Source organism: Salvelinus sp. IW2-2015, linkage group LG32 (genome assembly GCF_002910315.2).
Source record: "Salvelinus sp. IW2-2015 linkage group LG32, ASM291031v2, whole genome shotgun sequence".
NCBI lineage: Eukaryota > Metazoa > Chordata > Actinopteri > Salmoniformes > Salmonidae > Salvelinus > Salvelinus sp. IW2-2015.
The window spans coordinates 30,508,919-30,536,572 of NC_036871.1; the positions used below are offsets into that span (position 1 = coordinate 30,508,919).

Below are 27,654 nucleotides of genomic sequence, written 5' to 3' on the forward strand. Positions count from 1 at the left end.
ATATTCTGAGTAACACATTTGCATCCAAAAGATAAGGGTTCATTATAGTATCACACTGGAGTTGTGATGGGCTTAATGGCATTTCAGAAGGAACAGATTTCACTTTTAGAAGTCAAATGTCTGCATCCATTTATGACATGTCATAACATCAATGCATAAGCTTTCTCTAGCAAAACATGTGATAGTGAGAACATGATTGACATCGATCTGATTTACATCTTGTTGAAAGTGGCAACGGTGACTCATTGAAAAGCAAAAGGGCAACTGACAAACCAAAGTAGCTAAATCAAAATATGAGTACGCCTTGATTTTGCTCCTCTAGAGAACAATGCTACTAGCATTCATCCAGTCCACCATGGACACTTTAATGTCAATTTAAATGTCACTCTTAGTCCAGGACTGCACTTCATGTCCAACTGGCACCATTGCATCTAAGTTTGGTAGGCGAAGAGGGAAGGTTTCATGTCATAAAGCATCTTTTGAATTGCGCTTATAACATCAGAGAAACGTCACATCGTCTTGAGACTCCACCCAGCACCACTGAGTGTCATACCCCAACAGAACCTCACAACTGGGAATGGTCTGTTCCTCCACCCCCACGATGTCACCGTCCGAGGCCCCTTGTCTCTCCTCTGGGAGACCACAGTGCGGTGTCCCAGTTTCTCCTGTCCTCTCAGGAGGGCTAACAACGCCCTCTAGAGTCAACCCTGTGTCATTAGAAGAAARGGCATTGGTGAGCATATGGAAGTAGCTGTCCCCAGAGATGCTATCTGGTACTTTCAACTCTTCTGGTTCTTCATTGGCATCATTTAGAGGACTCCGCCAGCTAGTTAGGGCCAGACTCAGGCCCTCTCTGCAAGGGGACAAGCCAGACCCAGGCCCCTCAGCCAGACTACACTGGCTGCTTGTCAGGCTGCTGCCCCTGCTGGTAAGGGTGCCACGCTCCTCCAGCAGCCAGCGCACAGCCTCCATGGCCTCATGCACCGTCACCAGCTGGTGCAGGATCCGCACGTCTGCAGCACGCAGACAGCCCTGTGGGAGGAGGGTGGGGAGGGAATGTGAGATGACAGTAGTGAGCAGAGGAATTTAGACCTAAAATGTTTTGAATGACATGAGGGCCCTCAGCTGGGTGAGGGGGGTGGTGTGGTGACAGAACTGTCAATGACTGTCAATAATAAAGGTGAAGTGGTTGTCACTAATGCCAGCCAAACATGGTCTGGTGGGAGAGTTCTATACAGCATTTGTATAGCTTTGAAAAATAAACCCAGTCATAGAACAACTGAACAGAATAAATGAATGCACACACACAGTTTGTATAATCAAATCGTACAGAACTATTAAAAATTGCATTCTGCAAAGGAATCCTTACCATCTCCAGTTTCAAGTTTCTGATCTTGTCGGTCAGACTGTCGCTGGTGCGGTTGTCTCTCCCCTCAGGACGATTGGAACTCCACTCAACACCGAGCGAAGCATCCCCCTGCATCCACCTCAACAGGCTCTCCGGAGTTTTCATCCCAATTTTATTTTCCAGCTCTTTCAAATCTGGAAATGACTCTTCTTCCATAATAAAATATTATGAAATTCTACTTGAATATAGAATTGTTAGAGAATTTTAGGGGTAGCTTACGCGCAACGATCCAAGCAAACAGTATATTGGAAATCAGCCCTGACAAATTACCTGTGACACAAAACATGTTAGCTTGCCCGCAGGCATAGTCAACTTGAAAAAAAGCCCTCACGTGCGCATTGTGTTCCTGAACGCTCCATAATGAACTAGGATTCCATTGAGAGATTGGAGCAAACTTTTCCACTGACGGGTTTCAAAAGAATCGTGAGCTATTGCAAAAACGTGAAAAATAACTGGATGCGTCGATAGCTTAACTTAATTAATTATTCTCAAAGGCCGTCGATATTGTTACGCAATCACTGTCAGAGACGGACAGATGTGGACAGCCAACAACAGGTAACCTGATATGTGCCGAGGCAATGCCACTCGTCGACAGCTAGACGTGGGTCCACCCAGTCCGCACAAAAACATCAGGAATGTAAATGTAGGTGAATATGAACCTGAATATGAACTGCAGTCGGCAAGTAGCCTACCCGTGCTCAATTGAGAGATAGTGGGAACCTGCAGAATATGCGAGCATGTGTAAAATACGTTTTTATACTTAAATAGCCATTTCATACGAATACATTGTTAGATGTATTTATTTAATTTACTTATGAACACATGTCTAGTATAGCCAACTATAATAAAACAATTGACAAGCTTATGCTGGCTTACATTATGGATCCAGATAACGACTTAATTACATGTCACATGACGTCAGAGTTGGCATTGACGTCACTTCTGGGACAGGTAAAGAATAGCCATCTGACATTTGCTGTAATTGATTGGGATATGCCTGGGAATAGGTTATGATCAAAGATGAGCAACAAAAAGTTCACAGGGGCTCCATTTGGAACACAGTCTGCAAGGTTCTTTGTTTCTAATATTTCCATGAAATTACCCCTATGAAACATAACAATCAATAATGATTGTAAACATCTCTTGTAAATATCTATTATAGCATTGTAGGTCTATAGCATCAAATAAATAACAATCATAAACTCTTTCAATCTTCTTTTTCTCCATAAGGTTTGATGTTTCAGGAGTCTACCCATCCAAAAAGAAGATTGGCACGTTCACAGAAATCAACCACTGCAAGAGACTGATAAGTGACTTGGTAAATAAAAGCACATTACAGTATCTCATTCGATTTGATGTGATTTTCAAAACATTTTACTTGGAAGATACAGTATGTGTCAAGGCTTTGCATGACTCTCCTCCTAAATGTGTGTGTGTGCAATCCATGTTTTGAGCTGAACTAACAAACTACAACTGAAATAATAAAGTAATATTTTATTTTCTATTAAATTCTATTTTATTCCACTCCTGTTTGTGTATCTCTCTGTCTGTGTCAGGAGCGTAAACTGAGTCCAGGTCGGTATGAGGTGGACACAGGGGACTTCAGCCCTCAGGTAGTCCAGAGCAGGGCCAGGGGACCAGGGTGGAAGAGGGGGCAGGAGATGGCCCAGCAGGCTCAGATGCCCCACCTGCTGTATAGAGACACATGGTTGACCAACCGCCTACTGGTGAGGGAGCAGCATCCATCATAATGATGATGACTTGTATCCGTTAGGAAATTATTTCTGTCTCATACAGCATCTATCACTTCACGACATCACAGAACTGACACTGAAATAGACCCTGTTATTTTTGTTTGGTCTGTCATGTTGTCCTATATAGATGCATTGATGCTTCTGTAATGAGGGCAACAGTTTAGGGACTTTTCAGCTCCAGTCCAAGCCAGTATGAAGGCTAATTATATTTTGATTCTGTACACAAATGTAGCTGTGTGAAATTAATATTACAACCAAACAATCAATGGAATGTGTTATATAATGTGATCTAAACTGATGAAACATAATTATATTGGTGGAAGGTTCCAGTGTAACTAATGCTAAGCTGTTCCACAACCTAGAGAAGCAGGGTAGGCCCAGGGAGGTATGACATCCAGGACTTCACAGAGCTCTGTAAGAAGCCGTACAGTGTGAGAGGAGTGTGTGACAGCAGGGAGGAGAGGTTTAAAGACTTAATGAAGGTAATGCAGTAACCCGTCACTAGAGGGAGACAAATACTCACATACCGATACTCACATACAAGTAAGTCACTGTGGTACTAGAACATTGGTCAAGTGCTTTACGGTAACCCAGACTAGACTATTAAGGAGCGAGCAGCAGCACAGTGGCATGTAAAAAATCCCTAGAAGGAAGAAAAGGTTTCCTTTTTCTCCACTGGGTAGAAGATAATTGATTAATGGTATTATTGTAATTTCTCCTTGTCATGTGACAGAAGCAAACTACTCCAGGCCCAGGGGCTTATGGGAAGGGGGGCATCCCGTCTGGGCTGCTGGATGAGAGGAGGAGGAAGCCGATTGGCTCCTGTCCCATGATGGACTTCAGTGCTGGAGTGGAACGCTTCCCAGACCTCATAGTGGTGAGTTTGTAGTCCTTAAATGTGAATGTGATTTTTTGCTGTGTATATATTGGAGAAAAGATCAGATGTATCAGATATACCAATACAGTTGAAGTCGGAAGTTTACATACACCTTAGCCAAATACATTTAAACTCAGTTTTTCACAATTGACATTTAATCCTAGTAAAACGTCCCTGTTTTAGGTCAGTTAGGATCACCACTTTATTTTAAGAATGTGAAATGTTAGAATAATAGTAGAGAGAATGATTTATTTCAGATTTGATTTCTTTCATCACATTCCCAGTGGGTCAGAAGTGTACATACACTCAATTAGTATTTGGTAGCATTGCCTTTAAATTGTTTAACTTGGGTCAAACGTTTCAGGTAGCCTTCCACAAGCTTTCCACAATAAGTTGGGTGAATTTTGTCCCATTCCTCCTGACAGAGCTGGTGTAACTGAGTCAGGTTTGTAGGCCTCCTTGTTCGCACACTCTTTTTCAGTTCTGCCCACACATTTCTATAGGGTAGAGAGTCAGGGCTTTGTGATGGCCACTCCAATATCTTGACTTTGTTGTCCTTAAGCATTTTGCCACAACTTTGGAAGTATGCTTGGGTCATTGTCCATTTGGAAGAACATTTGCGACCAAGCTTTAACTTCCCTGACTGATGTCTTGAGATTTGCTTCAATATATCCACATAATTTTCCTGCCTCATGATGCCATCTATTTTGTGAAGTGCACCAGTCCTCCTGCAGCAAAGCACCCCCACAACATGATGTGCCCCGTGCTCCATGCTTCACGGTTGGGATGGTGTATTTCGGCTTGCAAGCCTCCCCTTCTTCCTCCAAACATAACGATGGTCATTACGGCCAAACAGTTCTATTATTGTTTCATCAAGACCAGAGGACATTTCTCTAAAAAGTACGATCTTTGTCCCCTTGTGCAGTTGCAAACCGCAGTTTTGGCTTTTTATGGCGGTTTTGCTGAGCAGCCTTCAGGTTATGTCGATATAGGACTGGTTTTACTGTGGATATAAGATACTTTTTGTACCTGTTTCCTCCAGCATCTTCACAAGGTCTTTGCTGTTGTTTCTGGGATTGATTTGCATTTTTCCCACCAAAGTACGTTCATCTCTAGGAGACAGAACGCGTCTCCTTCCTGAGCGGTATGACGGCTGCGTGGTCCCATGGTGTTATACTTGCGTACTATTGTTGTACAGATGAACGTGGTATTTCAGGCGTTTGGAAATTGCTCCCAAGGAAACCCAGATTTGTGGTGTGTCTACACATTTTTTCTGAGGTTCGGCTGATTTATTTAGATTTTCCCATGATGTCAAGCAAAGAGGCACTGAGTTTGAAGGTATGCCTTGAGATACATCACAGGTACACCTCCAATTGACTCAAATTATGTCAGTTAGCCTATCAGAATCTTCTAAAGCAATGACATAATTTTCTGGAATTTTCCAAGCTGTTTAAAGGCACAGTCAACTTAGTGTATGTAAACTTCTGACCCATGAATTGTGATACAGTGAAATAATCTGTCTGTAAACAATTGTTGAAAAATGACTTGTGTCATGCACAAAGTAGATGTCCTAACCGACTTGCAAAACTATAGTTTGTTAACAAGACATTTGTGGAGTGTTGAAAAACGAGTTTTAATGACTCCAACCTAAGTGTATGTAAACTTCCGACTTCAAACTGTATAGGGAAACGGAATATATGAATGAATGAACAAGGTTTATTGGGGAATAAGGGGACATTTCGTTTTTCACCAGCAGCAACAACAGACAGAGACAACACAGACAGATGCTTATGGGTGTTTGATGTTTTCTTCTCGTGTTCAGGACTCTGGTTGTTGTCTGGTACCTACAACTTACCGACCTTCACTGAGTGGCTTCTCAGTCGCCACATCAGCAAACGAGGCCCTACGACCTCTTCACTGGCCGACGAGACAACCCAATCACTGTGGATATTTTGCTGCCCGGTAACTAGGCCCTTCATTAGATTTGATCTCAATTAGAATCTGTATAAAAGGTAAATAAAAAATATATATTCATGAACAATTATAAGAATAACATATTCAAAAGGGTGAGGGAGCGCATTGAGTGTTGTTAAGAGAGCTGTTAAAGTGCATGTAGAGGAATTGCAGACGAATTGGAGAATTGATATTCATGGTAAATCATCATGACTCTGTGAAGATTGATAATTGATATCTCATGGTATGTCATCATGATCCTCTGTGAAGAATTGATAATTGATATCTATGGTATGTCATCATGATCCTCTGTGAAGATTGATAATTGATAATCTCATGGATTCATCATGATCCTCTGTGGAAGATTGAGAATTGATATTCATGGTATGTCATCATGATCCTGTGAAGATTGAGAATTGATATCTCATGGTATGTCATCATGATTCTTGTGAAGATTGAGAATTGATATCTCATAGTATGTCATCATGATCCTCTGTGAAGATTGAGAATTGATATCTCTATGGTATGTCATCAATGATCTTGAAGATGGAGAATGAAATATATTCATAAAATTTGTAATAATCTTGGAAAATTGATATCTCCATGGTATGTATCATGATATCCTCTGTGAAGATTGAGAATTGATATTCTATGTATGTCATCATGATCTCTGTGAAAGATTGAGAATTGATATCTCAATGGTATGTCATCATGATCCTCTGTGAAGATTGAGAATTGATATCTCATGGTATGTCATCATGATCCTCTGTGAAGATTGAGAATTGATCCATTCCATCGTGAACTCATTAAATTATCATTTTTCATACTACATTATGTTTCATAATTTTCTTTCTATTGTGATAAGCAGTTGAAAAGGAAACTACATGTTTGATGTGTATTTCAACCTAAAACCCTGCTTGAATGTTGCTTGCCTTGAGGACATCCCTTCACATGCTATTTCTGAATAATTGGGTTATTTTGCCTCCTTCCTGCCCTAGAAAAAAGCCAATCTGAATCTGGCTATGGTCGCCAAACCAGCAAAGGTCTTATGTGAGGACGTCCTGCGACCAGAGAAAAGACACCACGGCAAGTTTGGCACCCTAGAGCAGTACCCTTCCCTCCCTACAGAACGCATCTACCTGGGTTCCCTGCCTCAGTACCCACGGCCAGCGGTCAGTACAGCCCTGTCATAGTCTACTCATTCCACAATGTAAACACATTGATATAGCGTATTGTAGACTAACGTAGTTAAAATATCAAGTAGCTAACAAGTGATCATATCCATGCAATTAGAGTAATATTCAGAATATGTTCCTGCTCTTTTAGCAGCATGGATGTAGTAATCAGATGTAGTTAGCTGGCTCACCTCCAGTCTTATACCTCAAACTCACATCAAACAATAACAGCAGAGACACTCTGGTCATGGATTCTATGAAGATGTTTGTCTGCCCAAAGTGGAGAACCGCAACCCTCCTCCCTTCCTCTCCTCCTCTCCTCGTATCACCCTGAGGGCCGAGAGGCTGATGCAGGGGAACTATGTGAGTGATGTTGACATCATCAATCTTCATCTTGCTTTTACTTTTCTTTTTCTTATACGGACCAAATAGACCTGTTTTAAGTTGAGGAAAGACCTTAAATCTTATCTTGACACCCACTTCTCTTCACCTCAACCAGACCACAGTGGGAGTGGGACGTTACAACCTGGCTAAGAAGCGAACGAGGAAAACTCTGAAGAAAAACGTTAACGCTGGCTATCGCTACGTCTTCAAGTCCCGCATGCCCAGATATCTACATGACCTGCACAAGGACAACTTCAACCAGTAGGATCAACCTTTCTTCTGAGGGCTTAGTTTTATGTTGTGGCTGGCAAGAGGTTACTTAATACTGATGTGTATTATTTATGAAACTCAGATACATTCACAAGATCATTTATAGCTTAAGTTCACATCAGCTTAGTAACAATGTGATGGGAAAGCTACAGTAATACAGTGCCTTCAGAAAGTATTCACACCCCTTGACTTTTTCCACATTTTAAATTAAGATTTTGTGTCACTGGCCTACATACAATACCCCATAATGTCAAACTGGAATGAAAAGCTGAAATGTCTAGAGTCAATAAATATTTAAGCCCTTTTTTATGGCAAGCTTAAATTCAAGAGTAAAACATTGCTTAACAAGTCACATAAGTTGCATGGACTCACTCTGTGTGCAATAATAGTGTTTAATATGATTTTTGAATGACTACCTCATCTCGGTACCCCACACATACAATTATCTGTACGGTTCCTCAGTCGAGCAGTGAATTTCAAACACAGGTTGAACCACAAAGACCAGGTAGGTTTTCCAAAGCCTTGCAAAGAAAGGCACCTATTGGTAGATGGGTAAAAAATATATATATATCCCTTTGAGCATGGTGAAGTTATTAATTACATTTTGGATGGTGTATCAATACACCCAGTCACTACAAAGATACAGGCGGTCCTTCCTAACTCAGTTGCCGGAGAGGAAGAAAACCGCTCAGGGATTTTACCATGAGGCCAATGGTGACTTTAAAACAGTTACAGAGTTTAATGGCTGTGATAGGAGAAAACTGACGATGGATCAACAACATTGTAGTTACTCCACAATACTAACCTACATGACAGAGTAAAAATATTCAGAAACATGCATCCTTTTTGCAAATGTGGCAAATAAATGAATTGTATGTCCTGAATACAAAGTGTTATYTTTGGGGAAAATCCAACACAACACAGAGTACCACTCTTCATATTTTCAAGCATGGTGGTGGCTGCATCATGTTATGGGTATGCAAAATCCTAGAGGACAACCTGTTTCAGTCTGCTTTCAAACAGACAGTGGGAGACAAATTCACCTTTCAACAGGACAATAACCTAAAAACAAGGCCAAATATACATTGGAGTTGTTTACCAAGACAACAATGTTCCTGAGTGGCCTAGTTACAGTTTTGACTTAAATCAGCTTGAAAATCTATGGCAAGACCTGAAAATGGCTGTCTAGCAATGACTAACAACCAAATTGACTAAATAATGTGCAAATATTGTACAATCCAGGTGTGCGAAAGCTCTTAGAGACTTACGCAGAAAGACTCACAGCTGTAATCACTGCCAAATGTGWTTCTAACATGTATTGACTCAGCGGTGTGAATACTTACATAAATTATATATTTCTGTATTTCATTTTCAATAAATTTGCTAAAAAATCTAAAAACATGTTTTCACTTTGTCATGATGGGGTATTGTGTGTAGATTGGTGAGAGAAGTATTATAACTTTTTATACTTATTTGTTGACCTTTGGATCACGGATCACACCACACTCGACATCATCTGTGACCAGTAGATCCATGCTGACACATGTTAAATCCCAATTTGATTTTCCAGGGAGAGGCTGAACCCCATCAACATTCCCCCACATAGGATGCCCTACTATCGGCCGCCAGATGAGGTTTCGGCCGTTGCAGCTCTACACTCCTCAGGTTGAGAAAAGAATTAAGCACCAGCTCAATCTTGAACACAACGCCAACATACACACACACTTTTGAGAAAATAAAATGAAAGATCCTGTAACCTGATTCAAAGTTACTTGTTATGTGTGAAGAAGGTCTGTAGAGGGCAGTATTAGTTCATGACCTTCACTGCTTGGGAAACCAAGGAAATCACAGTCCAATCAGAGATAGAAGTGTTTGTATGTTTGTATTCCATGTCAAGCCTTAAATATGAAACATGTTTTGCCCTTCACTGTCAGAGTTGGCTTATAGCAGTCTCTCTGATTTGATATGAGGAAAACATAAGTTAGATCACTACTTGCAGTTGCACAGCAACGCGTTGACACAACATTTCCTCAAAGATTGAGAGGTTAGTCAAGAGTAGAGTTAGTGAATATAAAAATGAAGTTACTAATGCCACAGGGGATAGTKAAATATTAGTCTCCAGGTGAATGCTTTCAGGGTGGTGTCTGATGACCTGAGGGTCAGCATTACATGAGGTAGGCTGTCCATTCAAATTTGACTTTMAAAGTGTTATGTTGATTTTTTACAACTCCGGCTTCTGCCTTCCAGTTTCAGGGAAATCGTTAAATTAAACAAACAGCAGAAATGTGGTCTAGATGTGGATGTCATTGAAGGCCACCATTATAAGCAGATTAGGCTTTACTACAGCTGTCAGTGAAATTAGCTGTGATTTATTATTTATGAATCATAAAATGGGTGTGTGGGTTATTTGTGGAGTAACCCTGGTTTTCTGCCAAACCAGTTGAGGCATGAAGTATTGAAGGTCGCTGAGAAGTGGATATAAAACCACAACCAGAGAGACTCACACCAGTAGGGAGAGGATCTGTTTGTCCTAGACCTGACTGGACCAGAGCAGGACACACACACACACACATCTATGTTTGTTTAAATAGATAGAGYAACATATATTTCAGTCCGTGTCCTGTTGAGTCCATGATGATGATGATGTCAAAGCGTGGCGTATGGGTTTGCATGCGGCGAGTCGGGGGTCAGAATAACACGGTGTTACAAACGAGGCCACTGGGCCAGGGAGGAAATCCTCCTGGGTCACATGATTTGTGGAAGGGCCTRGACTAGCAAACAAAAACCAGTTGGGTTGGGTGGGGAGCTTTATGGACTTTTATTGCACAATTACGCAAGAAAACACTCAACGAACTCAACAGGCAGTTTACTTTTCTTGAAGAAAATATAAACACTCAAGTGTTGAGGTCTCAACATATCCATGTCAGAAAATACACTATCCACAAGGAATTTGAGAATTGCTCAAATTCTCCTCAGGGGAAGTTTGGTACACAGCTTTAACTGACAGAGAATGGGAAAAGAGGGGGAAATCAGCAAAAGGAAAAGCATTGTTAATAGATAGCTCTGCCTCATGCATATTTATTTACATGGCCCAGGCCAGGACCATACAGCTGGTTTCAGTTAGGAGCCTACAGAGAGATGAAGTGATAGTAAAACTTAATGGATCGTATGTGTAGAGAGAACCTCTCTCAGATTTGTAATTGTGTTGCATTTTGGGTGTTTATGCTTTATAATACCATAAAGAGCAGTGGAGCCAGTTGATAGACAAACAAGATAATTGAGAGGACAATGGAGACTGAAGAAGAAGAAGACATTGTGATACAGTGAATTTTAAGTGAAATAATCTGTCTGTAAACAATTGTTGGAAAAATTACTTGTGTCGTGCACAAAGTAGATGTCCTAACCGACTTGCCAAAACTATAGTTTGTTAACAAGAAATATGTGGAGTGGTTGAAAAARGAGTTTTAATGACTCCAACCAAAGTGTATGTACATTTCTGACTTCAACTGTATAGGGGAAACAGAATATATGAATGAATGAACAAGGTTTATTGGGGGAATAAGGGGGACATTTCGTTTTTCACCAGCAGCAACACAGACAGAGACAACACAGACAGATGCTTATGGGTGTTTGATGTTTTCTTCTCTGTGTTCAGGACTCTGGTCTGTGTCCTGGTACCTACAACTTACCGACCTTCACTGAGGTGCTTCTCAGTCGCCACATCAGCAAACGAGGACCCTACGACCTCTTCACTGGAGACTGAAGAAGAAGAAGACATGCACATGTAAATATTTACAGTGGATCATACCCAGGAAGTACTCAAGTCCTACTGAATCTCTAACAAGACATGAGAGCAAGTGCAACAGGGAAAACATTAAGCCAAGAATTACCCCAAAATGGTCATCCCGTCAGCTATTTCCTACAACTTTAATGTTTGTCTTCCATCTATTCTAGAGCTTCTGATGCCATCTGATGGACATAAAGACATACATCTATAATGGCCATGCTCCTCTAAAGCACCCATCATTCAGATAGATGACACCGTCAACGGATTCCTTTTGCATCAGTGTTGTTGGTTAACTAGAAGCGCCGCAACCAGAGAGACGGTACGTCTGATCAGCTGCCTGATAGGGGCCACATTAAGGGCCATACATGCAGATTCTAATCACATTAACATTCCTGAATAAATAACCCCAGGGAATGTTACTCTGGAGACAATCAGCAGGATTTTCCTTTTAATGCCCAGAAGAGAATAATGAGTAGGATGGGATACCTCCAGTACAGTCCACAGCCCCAGATTAGGAGCTAGGACCAGGGGTGAATTCCACGAGTGAAAATGTTCACAACACTGCAGATAGAAATGTAACAAATAGAGTCAACTCATGATGTCCTATTGTTCTTCACAGACAACCATATACAGTGCATTTGGAAAGTATCCACATTTTGTTATATTACAGCCTTATTCTAAAATGTCTCAAATAATTTTTTCCCTCATCAATCTACACACAATAACCCATAATGACAAGGGAAAACAGGTTTTTAGAAATMTTGGTAAATGTATTAAAAATAAAAAACAGAAATACCTTATTTACATAAGTATTCAGACCCTTTGCTATGATACTCGAAATTGAGCACAGGTGAATCATGCTTCCATTGATCATCCTTGAMATGTTTCTACAACTTGATTGGAGGCCATCTGTGGTAAATTCAATTGTGGACATGATTTGGAAAGGTACACGCCTGTCAATATAAGGTCTCACAGTTGACAGTGCATGTCAGAGCAAATACCAAGCCTTGAGATCGAAGGAATTGTACGTAGAGCTCKGAGACAGGATTGTGTAGAGGCACAGATCTGGGGATCTGTGTCTCTGCAGCATTGAAGGTCCCCAAGACAACAGTGGCCTCCATCAATCATAAATGGAACAAGTTTGGAACCCCCAAGACTCTTCCAAGAGCTGGCCCACCCGGCCAAACTGGGGGAGAAGGGCCAAGGTCAGGGAGGTGACCAAGAACCCGATGGTCACTCTGACAGAGGTCCAGACTTCGTCTGTGGAGATGGGAGAACCTTCCAGAAGGACAACCATCGCTGCAGCACTCCACCAATCAGGCTTTTATGGTAGAGCGGCCAGACGGAAGCTACACCTCAGTAAAAGGCACATGACAACCCGCTTGGAGTTTGCCAAAAGGTACTTAAACAAGATTCTCTGGTCTGATGAAACCAAGATTGAACTCTTTGGCCTGAATGCTAAGCGTCACGTCTGGAGGAAACCTGGCACCATCCTTACGGTGAATCATGGTGGTGGCAGCGTCATGCTTTGTGGATATTTTTCAGCGGCAGGGACTGGGACACTAAGTCAGGATCGAGGGAAAGATGAACGGAGCAAAGTACAGAGAGATCCTTGATGAAAACCTGCTCCAGAGCCCTTGGGACCTGAGAATGGGCCGAAGGTTCACCTTCCAACAGGACAACAACCCTATGCGCACAGCCAAGACAACGCAGGCGTGGCTTCGAGATAAGTCTCTGAATGTCCTTGAATGGTCCAGCCAGAGCCCGGACTTGAACCCGATCAAACATCTCTGGAGAGACCTGAAAATAGCTGTGCAGCAATAGTCCCCATGAAACCTGAAAGAGCTTGAGTGGATCTGCAGAGAAGAATGGGACAAACTTCCCAAATACAGGTGTGCCAAGCTTGTAGCGTCATACCCAAGAAGACTCGAGGCTGTCATCACTCCCAAAGGTGCTTCAACAAAGTACTGAGTAAAGGGTTTGAATACCTGTGATATTTCCGTTTTTCTTTTTTATACATTTGCAAACATTTCTAAAAACCTGTTTTTGCTTRGTCATTATGGGGTATTATGTGTAGATTGATGAGGAAACGTAACAAAATGTGGAAAAAGTCAAGGGGTCTGAATACTTTCCGAATGCACTCTATGTTCTACACAACACATCTGAATGTTCTGTAACATTGCACTCTCCTGAACAGGSCCCAGGTCTCTCAGCGCTGCATGCCACAGCCAGGACCAGCCAGATGGTTCTCTCTCTCTCTTGCATTTTGGACTCTGTGTCCCTGGATAAACATTGTTAGCTAATCACCATAATATAGCAGGACACAGAGGGTAAGAAGATCCCTATTTTCTCTGGACCGTTAGAAAATATCATTAGCAAACCCCTGCAATTCGAGATCTTTGTTTCTCCATTTTCTGATGGAGAAATGTTGTTATTGCCAAAAGTTCTGAAAACTCTGCCATGTTCCATTTGACATGCAGAGGAGAGTGTTGGCAGAATTCTTCTAGATCTGCTAGTACAGATTGGTTCTCCAGCTTGGTTCTCCAGCRTGGTCCAATCTAGATAGGGGGACATCTCTCTTCTTTCAGCAGCCAAATCCACCCATAATCCTGTGAAGCACACATTCCTGGTGGTGCAGGTCAGTGTCATGGGACCACTCGTGTTTCATAGAGGAGCTGAATYATGATCAGATGAAATATGGCTGTAAATTATTGGTTTTTCCCCTTACGCCTTCGGAAGTTAGTGTGTTTGAGTTTTTCAATAATTTATAATACTCCAAGGGTTCATCACCTAGGGAGCGGTATTACCGCTGACTGAATGATCCTGCAGTGAAACGTGAATGAGGTCAAATACCTCTGGCTGTTCCCAAGAAAAACCAATGTTTCAGATGAGAATGAGAGTGGTACCTGAAACTAAAAGTAAACCAAACACTGGGGATTTTTTCTCTTTGCTATTTTTTCCTTTTCCTTTCCAATTTGTCTGTCTCTTGTCTCTTGTCTCTTGCTTCACCCCTCCCTCTGCTCTGGTTTCGGGTTCAAAACACGAGGAGACAAACCAAGGCTCATGGTCTCCAAATGTTTAGCGTCTACCAGTCATCATTACACAGTCGAGGATGTTGTTTCAAAGTTTCTCAACCTACGGCTCAGACTTTTCTAACATTCAAACCGTGTATGGAATTATGCACCTGTTATTGTTTTACTCTCCTTTAGTTTTCTCCTTCGTTAAAGAAGTTCCCCCATAACGTTCCAAAGAAACCCATACAGACATATCGTGAGTTGTGTAACCGGTGTCACTGACAACACACACCAGTCTTTCTATGTCAGATGCTGTATGTAGGCTACATATGTGGGATGGGTGACTGGCATGGTTAGTTAAACCCACCAGTGAAGCGACTTACGTATGTAACAGTCCCTGCTGTCAGTGGCAGTGAATGGCGGGCCAGTACCAGGTGACCATATGGAGAACATCAGAGTATGCTTTTTGATGAAGTCAATGTTTGTGTTCAGTCAGCAATATATTCTTCTTGGCTGCTTCCCATGGGGCTCCTTCACACACGCACATGGAGGTCATTTGTTCAAATTCTTTGGCAAGAAAAATAAATGAGGGGGGGAAAAGGCCTTGGGATTCGGGGTTGGAAGTCGACTAAAGGGGCTGGGAGGGGATTTCTGTCTCTGGAAGAGGGAGGGGGTGGGGTAAGTGGGATGGGACGGGGGGTACTGTGTGAAACACAGAAAATCCCCTGTCAAAGATCGAAATGTCACAATGTAATTAGCTGTTACTGTACAGAACCAGTAAAAAGTTTGGACACACCTACTCATTCAAGGGATTTTCTTTGTTTTTAATATTTTCRACATTGTAGAATAATAGTGAAGACATCAAAACTATGAAATAACACATATGGAATCATGTACTAACCAAAAAAGTGTTAAACAAATACAAATATATTTTATATTCTAGATTRTTCAAAGTACCCACTGTTATGTTCCCCAGTTTCTGTGTTGTGGTTTTGTATGTGTGTGTTTCAGGATGGCTTCCTGAAATTCCCCCCAAGCAGCTGATTGGTCGGCCACATCGATGATTGGAGAGCTGACCCCGCCCCCTCGTCAGGATACAGCTGTATCCCATTAGACTCCTTCTATATAAGCCAGTGTTCTGTTGCTCAGAAGAGAGCTGAGGGTTATATCATGTGTTGGTTGRTAAGAGAGAATTGGTATGTCATATGTTGGTTGCTGAGAGATATATGATTAGTGTGTCCTGTGTTGGTTGTTAAGAGAGAATTGGGATGTACTATGTTAGTTGTTGCTGAGAGAGCTATTGGTTCTGTGTTAGTTTGTTGCTCAGTCAGATAGAGCCTATTTTATGTCCTGTGTTTCTCTTTTTTTTGTAAAATTGTTTGTAATATTCTGTTTCATTTGTTCCCAGGGGGGAAGGCACCAAGAGGCCCACGGGCATACATAACCCGTAGTATTTACTGTCTATACACACTAGGTAAGACCTGGGCGGGCCACACCCTGTATTTTGGTTAGAGTACAGGGTGGTGGTAAGTAGTGGGTAGGCAGGTAAGGTAGGAGAGGGGGCTTTGACATTTTACTTTCTTTGCTTTGGTTCCATCCAGCCCCTTTTCCCCAAATGTACAGTGTGAAGGAAGCAATAAATTCCTAGTAAACGGTCAATTCTCTGCCTTTTGTCATCCTTACTCGCACCTACAGTCCCATACCTCTTTCACTCCACGGGGAGTTGAGTTGTAGCAGGGTGTTGCGTTCCCTCTTAGAGACGTACGTAAAACCCACCCTTTTCCTTGACAGCTTTGCACACTCTTGGCATTCCCTCAACCAACTTCTTGAGGTAGTCACCTGGAATGCATTTCAATTAATAACAGGTGTGCCTTGTTATAGGTTCATTTGTGGAAATTCTTTCCGTAATGCATTTGTGCCAATCAGTTGTGTTGTAACAAGGTAGGGGTGGTATACAGAAGATAGCCCTGTTTGGTAAAAGACCAAGTCGATATTATGGGAAGAACATGTCAAATAAGCCAAGAGTAACGACAGTCCATTACTTTAAGACAAAAAGGTCAGTCAATCTGGAAAATATAAAGAACTTTGTGCAGTTGCAAAAATCATTAAGCGCTATGATGAAACTGGCACTCATGAGGACCGCCACAGGAAGGAAGACCCAGAGTTACCTCTGCTGCAGAGAAGTTCATTAGTTACCAGCCTCAGAAATTGCAGCCCAAAGAAATGCTTTAAATAGTTCAAGTAACAGACACATCTCAACATCAACTGTTCAGAGGAGACATGTACCGAACCCAACAGGTAGACCTTACAGTGAAATGCTTACTTACAAGCCGTTAACCAACAATGCAGTTTTAAGAAAGCTCTTCACGACTGTCTTGGTGTGCTTGGACAATGATAGTTTGTTGGTGATGTGAACGCCAAGGAACTTGAAGCTCTCAACCTGCTCCACTACAGCCCCGTCAATGAGAATGGGGGCGTGCTCTATCCTCCTTTTACTGTGGTCCACAATCATCTCCTTTGTCTTGATCACGTTGAGGAAGAGGTTGTTGTCCTTGCACCACACTGTCAGGTCTCTGACCTACTCCCTATAGGCTGTCTCGTCGTTGTCGGTGATTAGGCCTACCACTGTTGTGTCATCGGCAAACGTTTTTTTTATTTTTTATTTTATTTTATCCCCTTTTCTCCCCAATTTTCGTGGTATCCAATCGCTAGTAATTACTATCTTGTCTCATCGCTACAACTCCCGTACGGGCTCGGGAGAGATGAAGGTGGAAAGCCACGCGTCCTCCGAAGCACAACCCAACCAAGCCGCACTGCTTGGTTGGGTTGAACCCTGGGAACCCTGGGAGGTGTTTAGTCCCAGGGTTCTTAGCTTAGTGATGAGCTTTGAGGGCACTATGGTGTTGAAAGCTGAGCTGTAGTCAATGAATAGCATTCTCACATATGTGTTCCTTTTGTCCAGGTGTGAAAGGTTAGTATGGAGTGCAGTAGAGATTGCATCGTCTGTGGATCTATTGGGAGTGTGTCTAGGGTTTCTGGGAGAATGGTGTTGATGTGAGACATGACCAGCCTTTCAAAGCACTTCATGGTGCTTTGCTTCACGTGTGCATGCTACGGGTTGGTAGTCATTTAGACAAGTTACCTTGGTGTTCTTTGGCACAGGGACTATGGTGGTCTGCTTGAAACATGTTGGTATTACAGACTCAGACAGGGAGAGGTTGAAAATGTCAGTGAAGACACTTGCAAGTTGGTCAGCGCATGCTCTGAGTACACGTCCTGGTAATCTGTCTGGCCCTGCGGCCTTGTGAATGTTGACCTGTTTAAAGGTCTTACTCACATCGGCTGCGGAGAGCGTGATCACACAGTCGTCCGGAACAGCTGATGRTCTAATGCATGTTTCAGTGTTACTTGCCTCAAAGTGAGCATAGAAGTAATATAGCTCGTCTGTTAGGCTCGTGTCACTGGGCAGCTCTCGGCTGTGCTTACCTTTGTAGTCTGTAATAGTTTGCAAGCCCTGCCACATCCGACGAGCGTCAGAGCCGGTGTTGTACGATTCGATCTTAGTCCTGTATTGACACTTTGCCTGTTTGATGGTTTGTCGGAGGGCATAGCGTAATAACATAACATWTATAATAACATTTATTATAATCCCTCTAACCACGGGTCTTATGGGGGTAAAGAGCGTTTCCAGAGAGCTATAGCCGAAGAAACAGGTAGCCTGTTAAGCGATGCTAAAGTGAATGAGTGGTTATCAGAGCAGGATGCACATACTCTACATAAACCTGTAAGAAAACAATTTCCAATAAATAGTTTTTTCTACCCAATTTCAGGCGGATCTATGTGACATGCAGGCCCTTGCAGATAAAAATGATGGAAATTGCTACATGCTAACGGTTATAGATATTTTCTCTAAAATAGCATTTGTAAGGGGCTTAAAAAATAAGAGCGGGGCAGAGGTGACCCGGGCCTTTGACTCTATCTTGAAGGAAGGAGGGGCCCACAAGAAAGTGCTACAGGCTCGGATTTGAAAGCTTCAGTTGTTGAACGCTTTAACAGAACTCTGAAGGAGCGGATGTGGCGATATTTTACAGCTCACAACACGCATAGATATATCGATATAGTTCAAGATTTAGTAAAGGGGTACAACAACAGCTACCATAAGAGTATACGTATGAAGCCCTCCGAGGTCTCTTCTGAAAACTCTTTTCAAGTCTTTAAAAATCTGTATGGTTTGTTCCCCCTTCGCCGTAAGAAAAATATTATTTTTTAAATTCATAGAGGGGGACTTGGTGCGTATATCCAAGTTGAGGGGTGTTTTTGACAAAAAAATATGAGCAAGGTTACAGTGATGAGTTGTTCACCGTTACCAAATGTCTACCGCGCATACCCCCTGTCTACAAGTTAAAAGATTATGACGGGGAGCTTATAGAGGGATCTTTTTATGAGAAGGAATTACAGAAGGTACAGTTGGGTAAAGACAAAGTCTTTCACGTGGAGGAGATTCTAGATCAAAAMAGAGAAAAGGGTAAAAAATGGGTGCTGGTCCGCTGGAAAAACTGGCCCCAAAGTTCAACAGTTGGGTATTAGAGCACGATGTGGTGGAGGCATRGGGGGTTGACTTAAACCCTCATGCATGATAAATACACCATCATTCCTGTGTACACAGGAGTGCATCATGGAARACAGCGGCTTCTACCTGACTCTCCCCAGTAATGCGTCTGCACATATATATCGTAATAATCAGAGTTCGAATTATACAACCAATTTTCCAAAGCCTATAGTTATCAGTTATCAGAGTTATCAGAGGCCTGGGAAGTAGGTCTCAGCGAGATTACATACCCCCATAGTTGGTATAATATCAAAGATAAGGACTGTGATTTTTATTGCAAAAAGATATCTTAACCTGCGAAATTTATTAAGCTTAAAAAAGGGTTCTATAGAACCGTCGACAGGATCGTCTCAGAGTTGAATGAACTCCTAACACTGAAAAATATGGAAATATTCCTGATCTACAACCCTATACATAAACAGGTACAAATCTCAGGGGATGCTGACGGGGTATAAAGACCAGCGCTAATTTAGCCTACATGTTGGGGATGGGTCCCAATAAATGGACGTATGTGAAAGATAAATTATTCCCATTCCCTGCGGATATACATGCAGGATTTTACAACATATTTGTGTATACCGACATCATATCCTATCAAAGGGTCGGAGACAGCTGTGTGCCCCTCCTGAGAACAGTTCATATAGACAGAAAGGACGGGGACATAGTCACTGTCACCTACGACAAGCCACACTACGTACCTGTAAGCAAGAAATATATTGAAAACATTCTGGTTGAGCTTAAAACGGATCAGAACGAAAACATTGAATTTACTTATGGTAAAACYATTGTAAAACTCCACTTTAGACCCACCAAAACCTCTCTACATATATAATATTAGTATTATATATATATTTATAAACATAATACAAATAAATTAAAAAGGGTTATGGACCACTAACATCTCGACCCTAACCGCTATGTCTCATACTATGTTCCTCAAGTGGGTAATGGGTTACCTGGCTATTATGGATCCCCGACCATGTACGGTTCGGGGATAGGAGGTATATTTCGTAACCTCTTTAGGATGGTTTTACCGTTTATGAAGAGAGGCCTCAGCATAGCCAAACAGCATTTAAAATCAGCGGCTAAAAATATAGTAAGTGAGGTTGTAGCCAATGCTATGACCAGAAGGGCGTCACCAGATGCCGAGCATCAAGAAGGCTCGGGGCTTATGATGTTGTCTCGAAGACCAAAAAAGAGACCTCCGGGTATAAGGCGCAGGCTTGCCCCTAAAAAGCGGAGGTTAACAGTTAAAAGAAACTCAGTAAGTCAAAGACGTGGTAAAMTGAGGAGGTCTGGACCAAAAACGACAAAAAGAATACTCTGAAGTATTTTCTAAAAGAACAAGCAACATGGCTCTTTRACACCGCATGTCCTCTGAAGCTATAAAGACAGAGCTCGATCTTTTCACGGCCCCCTTTAACCCAACATTCAATAGAGAGGTCCAGTTATGTGGAGATAGCCCCACTCTCTGCCATTACCGACAACGGTCCTATAGAATTTTTCATACCAGGCCACGGTGACAACTATCTGGACCTCAACAACACCTTGGTGCATTTACGTCTAAAAGTGACCAAAAGAGATGGCACAAATATTGCAAGCGATGCCAAAGTGAGTCTCATTAATTACCCCTTGGCCACCATCTTCTCCCAAGTGGACGTGACTTTGGGTGAATGCCTAATCAGTCAAAGCAGTGCCACATACCCTTATAGGGCCATCATGGAGTGTTTACTCAACTACTCTGAAGACACTCTCAAYACACAATTCAGCGCCGGGCTGTTTAGCAAGGATACTGCAGGAGGCTCTATGGAATCGACAGACCCTTCCACCGGTGCAAACGAAGGACTGGCGGCACGCGCTCGCTACTGTGCCCGAATCTCCAGAGTTTCATCTGCTAGGGCCTATACACTCTGACATTTTCTTTCAAGAACTTTTACTCTTAAATTCGGTTGATTTAAGAGTAAAATTAACCAGGGCCAAGGATGAGTTTTGCCTGATGTCTGCCCAGGACGGGGACTTTAGTTTAAAAGTGTTGGGGGCAACGCTTTTTATTAAAAAAGTGTCTGTATCTCCGGCAGTTCGTCTGGGTCACTCACAGGCTTTGATGAAAGGAAATTTACCCTCCCTTTACCCTCTCCAAAGAATTACCATGAAAACCTTTAGCATACCTGTGGGCAGTAGAATCTGCAGTCAAGAAAACCTTTTTCTAGGCCCTTTACCCCGATACGTGGTTATAGGTTTGGTTGATCACGCCTCTAATACGGGCAGCTTAGATTAAAAAAACTTTAATTTTCAACACTTCAATGCAGAGTATGTAGCTCTCTAAGGCTTTCCAACTACAATTTAATAACCACATATCTGTGCAAGAATTTTACAATCTATTCCTGGCTACAGGGAGGCATCTAAAAGATCTCTCTTTACCTATTGACAGAAATMATTTTGCAGYGGGTTACACYTTGTATGCGTTCAATTTATCARCTGATGATGACACCTCAGGAAATCTGTCTGTGGTGTCCCAAGGGAACCTCAGGCTMGWAATGCATTTCCGTACACCTTTAGCCTGTACAGTTAGCGTGATTGTTTATGCATGCTCTGATTCAATCTTGGAAGTGAATGCCCGAAGACAGGTCTTAGTGGATTATTATTAAGGATCGTTGAGCAAAGACATGAATACCCAAGAGTTGGAAGGGCTCATGAGCCGATTGATTGGAAAACAATTTTGTGGAGTGTTGGTGTCTCACGAATACCACCGAAGGTGGCTCCCCTTCCTGTTCGGGTGGCGCTCGGCGGTCGTCGTCGCCGGTCTACTAGCTACCACCGATCCCTTTTTCCTTTTCGTTTATTTCTGTCTAATTGTTTTCACCTGTTCCTTGTTGGGGTTTTGGGATGTGTGCTATTTAGGTTRGTTTTGCCTGCTAGTGTTTGTGCGGGCTTATTGGTTGTTACGTTTGGTGATGTATCGTGTCTTGTTTTGGGGTTTTCGCTGTCCAGTGTTTGTAACGGGGTTTGGGGTTTGTTTAGCACCAGTGTTTTGCCTGATAAAGGGGTTTGGGGCCACTGTCTGTGAATATCTTAACCGTAGAATCCTCCGGTTGGAATATGTAAGACATATGTCCCTCACTCGTACCCAAAACTTCTTTAAAACATTCTGGGGCTTCACACAGAACTTCCTCAAGGCTTTTGTCGTTGGGTTCATGACAAGAGACGCATAGCACCCTGAGAATTGGCCTAGGAGACATAATTTTCTGTTTAATGTTCAGGGTTTATTTAAAAAAATCTTGTTTAGTGTTCTGGGGCCGCATGTCTTGTTCTGGGCTTTATTTATAATGCGTCTGCCAACCCCAATACCCCAGGACATTCGTGTTTCATAGACAACAGCCCTAAGGTCAGTAAAACAGGGGGTGGGGGGCCATACTCTTTGAAATGTTCACCCCCCCCCAGTTCAAAGAGGTCCCTAGACATCAATTATCATGACAACTTCAAAGGCCTTATATACATATTTTCGCACTCACTCTAAGGCGTGAGAACAGGAACAGGATGCCCATATATGGGCATAAGCACGTGATCACTTCCCACCAGGATGTCCTGACCGGATGCTCAAATATGGGCATGCACACGTCATCCGGACATAGGGTCATAAATCAAACGTTTGACGTGTGCCGTCTACTTTATTCTCTCTATCATGACTTGTGGGGGTATGCATGGGTGTTCGAGCTGTGTGCTAGTTGTTTGAACAGACAGTTCAGTGCTTTCAACATGTCAATACCTCTCACAAAGACAAGTAGTGGTGCAGTCAATCTTTGAGCCAGGAGAGATTGACATGCATGCTATTGATGTTAACTCTCCTTGTACATAAGTCTTTGATACTTGACTCTTTCTTCTCACGCAAGTGCCCAGCATTTATTCCAGACCTTTCACATAAAACATTAATGGGTAACAAATACTCTAGTTAAACAGGAAGGTTCTGTAGGGAGATGGAAAGAGGTATAAAGTGTGTGTGTGTGTGTGTATGCTCGTGGGTGTGTTTATGTGTGCGATGACGCACACTGACTATCCTCTCGTAGTCTGGTGCTGGTTGGTGTCTCATGAGTGAAGGTCTGTGATTCGTGCAGAACATGTTGAGTAGAGACCCACGTTGTAATGAGGTCACCTATCAGCTGTGTGCATGCGTGTGTGTGGGTGTGTGTGAGGCCAGTTATCAGCTGAGGCAATGGGCGCGTTGTGGGTGTGCTTCATTTCCTATCAACCCCCAATCGGTCAGAGGGAGGGATGGAGGGAAGAAYGGATGATCTAAGCAACATCAACAACTGACAGACCATATGAGAGATCTCGAATGGAGAAAATGATCTTCCTCACTTAGGTCTGCACTCTTCAAACAATGTACACTGGCTGCTGTTGTTCTTCTTCTCTTATCCCTTTAGCTCGTTTGTTATGCTCGCTATCAGTGGAGTTTAATATGACATGTTACTTCTAATGGTTGGTGTATGTTGTTCCACTTTCCACATTTCTAAGACCTCACATCAAAATAACAGCTCACACATTGTAAAATGCAGCTCAGAGAATGTAGCAGAGCCCCCTCAGCAYATCTCCTCATTTGTTTGTGTGATGGAAACAAACCGCTTCAGTCGTTTTAATTGATAACATTTGTGCTTTGCTTCAAGTTTCGCATTTCAAGAGCAGAAGGGGGCCCTTTCGAATAACCAAACAAGAAAAATATCATCTTCAAATGTGACTTCAGAGGTGACCACAACAGTTCCACAGAGCTAACTGCATGTGAAGAATGCAGTCAGGGCAACACTCAACACAAAAATGCGACCGCACACATAATAGGCGTTAAATGACTGTGGGAAAACACGAACAACAAATTAGCCTTTTTGTTTAAAGACCACATCTAAGAGATTCCATTATTAGTATGCTTAGGACTGTTGATGAAGAAATTGTTCTTTCTCTCAATGAAAAGAAAACACGAGGAGAATTCCCAGAAATGGCATGTCTGTTGGGGCCATATGTATGTTTAAAAAGTACTGTGTATACAACCTCAAGCCAAACATTTCACTCCCAATAATTGCAACACATAAATGTTTATAAGAAAACCACCAAAAAAGCCTCTTAGTGACCCTAACTGAAACAATAAAACACGTTTGGTCAAAACAAAGAGAAAAACTTTAAGTCAAACATTTCACTCCAAATCATTGCAACACATATTGGTCGAACTGGCACACAGAGTGATTTCTGAAGCATCTATATAGGCCCTATGAAGGGTTTATGAAGCCTTCATTGAACCTGTAGTTCCCTCAAAGTCAGACTAGTGATAAACCTTTACCATCTGAGCATAACCAAGGGGTTCAAGAAGGCTTCACATCACATTTCTGAATATCTATTAGACTCTTGGCCACTGTCTTCTTCAGACAAGGACATTTATTTCATGGAGAAATAGAGTTCAGACACTGTAAATGCTTTCTTAATCTTCCACTAACTGTTWTGACTTATATGGCAGTAGTTCAAAAATATAGATTAAAACAGCAATAAAATAAAAAGTTGTGCGTCAATAGCTTTTCATCTCTCAGAAAAAAAGCTCCATGTTTGGTTTGTGTAACTTTCACTAGCGTTGTTTATAGAAACAGAGAGAGACAAAACTGACTTTGAGGTTTTAAGGCACTGTTACTGCTCAGGCCTCTCAGTCCTCACTTGTGCCAAGTATCTACTCAGGAAGACGATGGTGGGCAAATACCATAATTGGCAAGAGCATAGATAGCAATAACTATGTAGAACACACTTCTTTAGGGACATCAGGAAATGGTTGTGACTGAGTCATAACTAGAGTAAGCAAGCTTTCCAGCTTATAGCCATAATCACATACAGTGGGGAGAACAAGTATTTGATGCACTGCCGATTTTGCAGGTTTTCCTACTTACAAAGCATGTAGAGGTCTGTAATTTTTATCATAGGTACACTTCAACTGTGAGAGACGGAATCTAAAAACAAAAATCCAGAAAATCACATTGTATGATTTTTAAGTAATTAATATGCATTTTATTGGACAATCTACAGTCCGGAACCTCCTGAGACGGTCTACAGTCCGGAACCTTCTGAGACGGTCCCAGCGACGGTCGGCGGTTCGGTTCCTCCAGCTACGGTCGGCGGTCCGGAGCCTCCAGCGACGGTCGGCGGTCCGGAGCCTTCAGCAGGGGTTCTCAGTCCAGAGCCTCCAACGACGATCTACGGTCCGGTTCCTCCGGCGACGATCCATGGTCCGGAGCCTCCGGCGACGATCCACGGTCCGGTGCCTCCAGCGACGACCCATGGTCCGGAGTTTCCGGTACGTCCTGTGTCTCCTCTCCGCACTCGCCCTGAGGTGCGTGTCATCAGCCCGGGGCCACCTGTACCGGTCCCACGCATCAGGTCTCCAGTGCGCCTCCACAGTCCAGTACGTCCTGTGCCTCCTCTCCGCACTAGCCCTGAGGTGTGTGTCATCAGCCTGGTAAGCTGTTTTTTCTCTGTGTTGGTTGGGGCGTGATGGTGACTTGGGTGGGTTATCTAGGTGTATTTGTATGTCTATGGTGGCCTGATATGGTTCCCAATCAGAGGCAGCTGTTTATCGTTGTTTCTGATTGGGGATCATATTTAGGCAGCCATTTCCCTTTTGTGTTTGTGGGATCTTGACTATGTTTAGTTGGCTGTCTGCACTATTTTGTATAGCTTCACGTGTTGTTCGTTGATTTTGTTGTTTTTGTTAATTGTTTCATTCATTAACTTCTCTGCGCTACGGATCCCTTTTACGGGATCATTTTCCTAAACAACCGCTGAATTGCAGGGCGCAAAATATTACTAAAAATATTTATACCATGCAATCACAAGTGAAATATACCAAAACACAGCTTAGCCTGTTGTTAATCCACCTATCGTGTCAGATTTTGAAAATATGCTTTACAGAGAAAGAAATCCAAGCTTTTGTGAGTGTATCAATCAATGCTAGAACAGCTAGCCCCAAATTAGCATGGTCACGAAAGTCAGAAAAGCAATAAAATTAATCGCTTACCTTTGATAATCTTCGGATGTTTGCACTCACGAGACTCCCAGTTACACAATAAATGTTATTTTTGTTCGATAAATATTACTTTTATAACAAAAAAACGCCATTTGGGTTGCGCGTTATGTTCAGAAAACTACAGCCTCGTTCCGTTCGACGAAAAATTCCAAAAAGTATCCGTAATGGTCGTAGAAACATATCAAATGTTTTATAATCAATCCTCAAGTTGTTTTTAACAAACATAATCGATAATATTTCAACCGGACCGTAACCTATTCAATCGAGAGAAAAAGAAAATGGAGAGCTACCCTCTCGCGCGCAGAACTAATCAGAAGACACCTGACTAGTTTTGAAAAATCTCACTAATTTTTCAAAAAAAAAGCCTGAAACTATGTCTAAAGCCTGGTCACAGCCTGAGGAAGCCATTGAAAAGGAATTTGGTTGATACCCCTTTAAATGGAAGAAAGACGCCAGGAAACACAGATAAAAAAAAAGAAATCACTTCCGGGTTAGATTTTCTCAGGTTTTCGCCTGCAGAATTAGTTTTGTTATACTCACAGACAATATTTTGACAGTTTTGGAAACTTGGATGTTTTCTATCATAATCTGTAAATTATATGCATATTCTACGATCTGGACCTGAGAAATAGTCCGTTTACCTTGGAACGTTATTTTTTTTTTTTTTTTAAGAAATATGACCCCTAGCGTCATGAGGTTAAAGGAGATGTACGCATACACGCTCGCCTTGGTCTCACTATTAAAACGAGCGTGACACGTGGCATACTTACCATCATGGTCTATATTTGCCATGTACCACTGTGCATACTCACATCATGGTCTATATTATTACAGTGTATCACTGTGACATACTCATCCGCATGGTCTATATTATTACAGTGTGAAACTGTGCATACCATCATGGTCTATATTATTATAGTGTATCATTGTGGCATACTCACCATCATGTCTATATTATTACAGTGTAAACTGTGGCATACTCACATCATGGTCTATATTATTACAGTGTACTCGCTGTGACATATTCACCAGCATGGTCTATATTATTACAGTGTACCACTGTGAAAAACTCACCATCATGATTGTATTATTACAGTGTACCACTGTGGCATACTCACCATCATGTCATATTATTACAGTGTATCACTGTGGCATACTCAGCAGCGAGTCTATATTATTACAGTGTATCACTGTGACATACTCACCATCATGGTCTATATTATTATAGTGTACCACTGTGATATACTCACCACCTTGGTCTATATTATTACAGTGTATCACTATGGCATACTCACCAGCATGGTCTATATTATTATAGTGTATCATTGTGACATACTCACCAGCATGGTCTATATTATTACAGTGTATCACTGTG

The 27,654-nt window shown here is 42.1% G+C and overlaps 2 protein-coding genes across 3 annotated transcripts; one reads left to right on the plus strand and one right to left on the minus strand.

The window, feature by feature from the left end:
* Positions 1–31: 31 nt before the first annotated feature.
* On the minus strand, positions 32–1,623 carry LOC111956408 (leucine rich adaptor protein 1-like). The gene is made up of 2 exons (XM_023976868.2): positions 1,370–1,623; positions 32–1,032 (listed from the first exon to the last, which is right to left on the minus strand). The coding sequence occupies exons 1-2, from the start codon at positions 1,562–1,564 to the stop codon at positions 499–501; spliced, it is 729 nt and encodes a 242-aa protein (XP_023832636.1). The 5' UTR covers positions 1,565–1,623; the 3' UTR covers positions 32–498.
* LOC111956777 (ciliary microtubule-associated protein 2-like) lies at positions 1,551–15,313 on the plus strand. Of its 2 annotated transcripts, XM_023977365.2 has the most exons (7): positions 1,551–2,051; positions 2,639–2,726; positions 2,965–3,135; positions 3,525–3,644; positions 3,896–4,039; positions 11,477–11,605; positions 11,776–15,313. In XM_023977365.2, coding segments are annotated over exons 1-6 (633 nt in total). In that variant the 5' UTR covers positions 1,551–2,049; the 3' UTR covers positions 11,585–11,605; positions 11,776–15,313. The 2 variants fall into 2 exon arrangements, with proteins under 2 accessions (XP_023833133.1, XP_023833134.1); XM_023977366.2 differs by lacking the exons at positions 1,551–2,051; positions 2,639–2,726; positions 2,965–3,135; ... (1 more) ...; positions 3,896–4,039; positions 11,776–15,313 and adding exons at positions 6,892–7,164; positions 7,399–7,530; positions 7,667–7,812; positions 9,392–9,486 and having other exon boundaries at positions 11,477–11,599.
* Positions 15,314–27,654: the final 12,341 nt, after the last annotated feature.